This window comes from Myotis daubentonii, chromosome 1, assembly GCF_963259705.1.
Source record: "Myotis daubentonii chromosome 1, mMyoDau2.1, whole genome shotgun sequence".
NCBI classification, from domain to species: domain Eukaryota; kingdom Metazoa; phylum Chordata; class Mammalia; order Chiroptera; family Vespertilionidae; genus Myotis; species Myotis daubentonii.
This window is the reverse complement of record NC_081840.1, coordinates 136,321,773-136,325,804: the sequence shown is the minus strand read 5'-3', so window position 1 is coordinate 136,325,804 and position 4,032 is coordinate 136,321,773. Positions and strand designations below refer to the sequence as shown.

Sequence of the window (4,032 nt, the reverse complement as noted above, 5' to 3'; positions counted from 1 at the left end):
ATCAGCCAATGAAGGCATAAATTAGTGGAATAACAAAATGATGTCTCTCTCTCGTCAATTAAAAAAACAAAACAGAAACCAAGTTGCATCACTTATGATGATTCCAGCAAACTTCTGCCTGTTACAAGAAAAAGCAAACCCCAGAATATTCCTAAGGCTTTACTTTTGACTGCTTAAGACAATATGTGATTTGAGAAGGGAGGGAGAAACATGAGAATTAAATTTCTGGCCAAATAATGTGGTATATTGAAAGCTGACTGCATCTTAGAAATAAAAGAACCAACAAAAATTAATATTGATTTTGTGAACATCATAATAAATGGAGTACTGTTTTATATTGTATTTTGTACTGAATTAGCAGATTCCATTCCCTTTAGAGTAAATTTTCTTTAAAAAAAACCTTTATTGTTGAGAGATATATATTTATTGATTGCCATTTTATTGTTCACATTTTTCTTCCTCTCCTCCTCCTCCTCTTCCTTTTCCTCCTCCTCTTTCTTCTTCCTCTTCTTAAAGAATGCCCTTCAACATTTCTTGTAATACTGGTTTGGTGGTGATGAACTCCTTTAGCTTTTTCTTGTCTGTGAAGCTCTTTATCTGACCTTCAATTCTAAATCATAGCTTTGCTGGGTAGAATAATCTTGGTTGTAGGTCCTTGCTATTCATCACTTGAATATTTCTTTCTTTTTTTTTTGAGTTAAGCAGAAATTTTATTTCCAAGCTCTTCAAAAATTATTACAAATACAAATAAAGTTTCCATTTTAAAGTGTCTCAAATTAAATCAAAGGCACATCATCAAAGTAAAACACTTATGACATTAAGAATCCATTAAGTTTGTAAGATTTTCACATTGCTTTGCTTTTAATCATTTGCAATGTTCTGTAAGTCACATTTTAAACATATTTGAAAGCTATGAAATAATGTAGGAATTTTTTTTTTTTAAAGCACAACCACAACTATAAAGTAGAGGAACTTAAGAAGAAAAAGAACAGATCTGTGGCATACACAAAATGGGGAGATCTAATACACAACACACTAATCTTTCCAAACAAGTTTGCTAAGAAACAGCTTCCATATTTAGTGTTAAAAATAAAACAGTTTTCTCACTTATAAAAATCAAAATATCACTTGATTAATAAAGTCTGTTCTTACCCCAAATTTTACACTGTCTTGCCTTCATTTAGAAATTATAAATTCATGAGAAAAGAACACATTTTGTTATGGTGTAAAAATCTCTAGAACAACAAATCACAAATATTCAAATTTTTAATAAAAATGTTTTTCTTCCCAAAATGTAAACACCCAGTAAATAAAACATACATAACATTTCAGGTCTAGAAACACTAATAATTCACTTATGAAAGAGGTGCATTTTGTATATTTGGTGGTAAGGTTTTTGTTTGTCTTAAGTATAAAGCACTTCACCAAACAAACCAGGCCATTATTATTTAAAAGTCTACTCCTTCACCCAGTTTCCTAATTTGATTTGAAACTCATCAATTTCTGTAGAATTTTGGCTATAGGACCAGGCCACAGGGAAGATCTGAATATGTAAGTGATTTGGTTAGAGAAAAATGTTTCCGTGAGATTTGGAGGCAGTCATTCATCACTTTGTGCCTGAAGGCTTCCTTAGTTAACTTCTTTCCAGTCTTCAGAACAAAGCACAGGATCTGGGCTCCTGGAAAGGGCTGCTGCCTTCTGGAACACTGACCATCAGGGCATCCTTGCGGACATTCTGCATGCAGTACTGCTGAAGCTTGGCAGCCGCCTGAGAGACCTTGATCCTCTCCACGCTGGCCTCCAGCTTGAGCTGCTCCACCAAGCACTGCAGGGCATACATGCTGGCCCTGGAGGACATGGCCGGGGGCGGCTGAGTGGCTTTCTTACTACTCCCTTCTGGCCTGCAAAGTTTCTGTTGAGAAATGAGCTGACAGTAGTATGGGCACTCCCTTGTAGGTAACTAACTGCTTTTCTCTTTCTGCTTTTAAGATTCTCTCTTTGTCTTTAACCCTTGGCATTTTAATTATGATGCCTCTTTGGGTTCCTCTTGTTTGGGACTCTGTGCTTCTTGGACTTGTAAGTCTATTTCTCCACCAGGTAGGGGAAGCTTTCTGTCATTATTTCTTCAAATAGGTTTTCAATATCTTAGTCTCCCTCTTCTCCTTTTGGAACCCACATAATGCTAATGTTGGTATGCTTGAAGTTGTCCCAGAGGCTCCTTATACTGTCTTCATATTTTTGGATTCTTTTTTCTTTTTGATCTTCTGATTGTGTGATTTTTGTTTCCTCATATTCCAAATCATTGATGTGATTCTACTCTACTGTTGAATCCCTATAAATTATTCTTTATTTCAGTGAGTGTATGCTTAATTTCTGCCTGGTCCTTTTTCATGTCTTTGATGTTCTCGCTAATTTCCTTGACATTCTCACAAAGATCCTTGAAATTCTCACTAAGCCCCTTGAAGCTGTCCTTAAGATCCTTGAGCAATTTTATAACTGTTGTTTTGAACTCTGTATCCAGTAGTTTGCTTGCTTCTGTTTCTTTCATTTGTGATGTATTTCTTTGTCTCTGCATTTTGGCTGCTTCCCTGTGTTTGTTTCTATGTATTAGGTAGAGATGCCACATCTCCTGGAATTGGTAGAGTGACCTTTTTTAATAGTTGTCCTGCAGGGCCCAGTGGCTCAGCTTCCCTAGTCACAGGAGCTGGGAGCTCTATGTGCACCCCTGTGTGGGCTGTGCACATAGTCTTGTTGTAGTTGAGCCTTAATTGCTATTGGTGTCACTGGGAGGACTTAACCTCCAGGCCAAATGGCTGTGAGGACCAGCTGCTACTACAGTGGAAGAGCTGCTGTGCAGGAGACACCACTATGGTGCAGGACTTGCTTCAGTTGGGCTTTGGTGCTCACTGAGTCTGTCCCTTGAATGTGTCACTTGTTTTTTTTTTTTTTTTTTTTTATTGCTTAAAGTATTACAAAGGGTATTACATATGTATCCATTTTATCCCCACGCCCTAGACAGTCCCCTAGCCTCCCCTATCACCCAGTGTCTTATGTCCATTGGTTATGCTTATATGCATGCATACAAGTCCTTTAGTTGATCTCTTACCCCACTACCTCCTGCCCCCCAACCCTCCCCGGCCTTCCCGCTGCAGTTTGACAATCTGTTTGAGGCAGCTCTGCCTCTGTATCTATTATTGTTCAAAAGTTTATAATGGTCTCTATTGTCCATGAATGAGTGAGATCATGTGGTATTTTTCCTTCATTGACTGGCTTATTTCACTTAGCATAATGCTCTCCAGTTCCATCCATGAAGTTGCAAATGGTAAGAGTTCCTTCCTTTTTACAGCAGCATAGTATTCCATCGTGTAGATGTACCACAGTTTTCTAATCCATTCATCTACTGATGGGCACTTAGGCTGTTTCCAGATCTTAGCTATGGTGAATTGTGCTGCTATGAACATAGGGGTGCATATATCCTTTCTGATTGGTGTTTCTGGTTTCTTGGGATATATTCCTAGAAGTGGGATCACAGGGTCAAATGGGAGTTCCATTTTCAGTTTTTTAAGGAAACTCCATACTGTCTTCCATAGTGGCTGCACCAGTCTGCATTCCCACCAGCAGTGCACAAGTGTTCCTTTTTCTCCACAACCTCTCCAGCACTTGTCGTTTGTTGATTTGTTGATGATAGCCAGTCTGACAGGTGTGAGATGGTACCTCATTGCTGTTTTGATTTGCATCTCTCGGATGATTAGTGACTTTGAGCATGTTTTCATATGTCTCTTGGCTTTCTGAATGTCCTCTTTTGAAAGGTGTCTATTTAGGTCCTTTGCCCATTTTTTGATTGGATTGTTTATCTTCCTTTTGTTAAGTTGTATGAGTTCCCTATAAATTTTGGAGATTAGGCCCTTATCAGATATGTCATTGGCAAATATGTTTTCCCACACAGTGGGTTTTCTCATTGTTTTGTTGATGGTTTCTTTTGCTGTGCAGAAGCTTTTTATTTTGATGTAGTCCCATTTGTTCATTTTTTCT

The 4,032-nt window shown here is 37.9% G+C and overlaps 1 protein-coding gene across 1 annotated transcript; it reads right to left on the bottom strand.

Moving 5' to 3' along the window:
* Positions 1 to 912: 912 nt before the first annotated feature.
* LOC132226827 (guanine nucleotide-binding protein G(I)/G(S)/G(O) subunit gamma-10-like) lies at positions 913 to 1,864 on the bottom strand. The gene has a single exon (XM_059681263.1). The coding sequence runs from the start codon at positions 1,856 to 1,858 to the stop codon at positions 1,652 to 1,654; it is 207 nt and encodes a 68-aa protein (XP_059537246.1). The 5' UTR covers positions 1,859 to 1,864; the 3' UTR covers positions 913 to 1,651.
* Between the last annotated feature and the right edge of the window lie 2,168 nt (positions 1,865 to 4,032).

Coding starts and splice junctions, on each gene's coding strand:
- LOC132226827 (XM_059681263.1), bottom strand. CDS start 1,858: ATGTCCTCCAGGGCCAGCATGTATGCCCTGCAGTGCTTGGTGGAGCAG.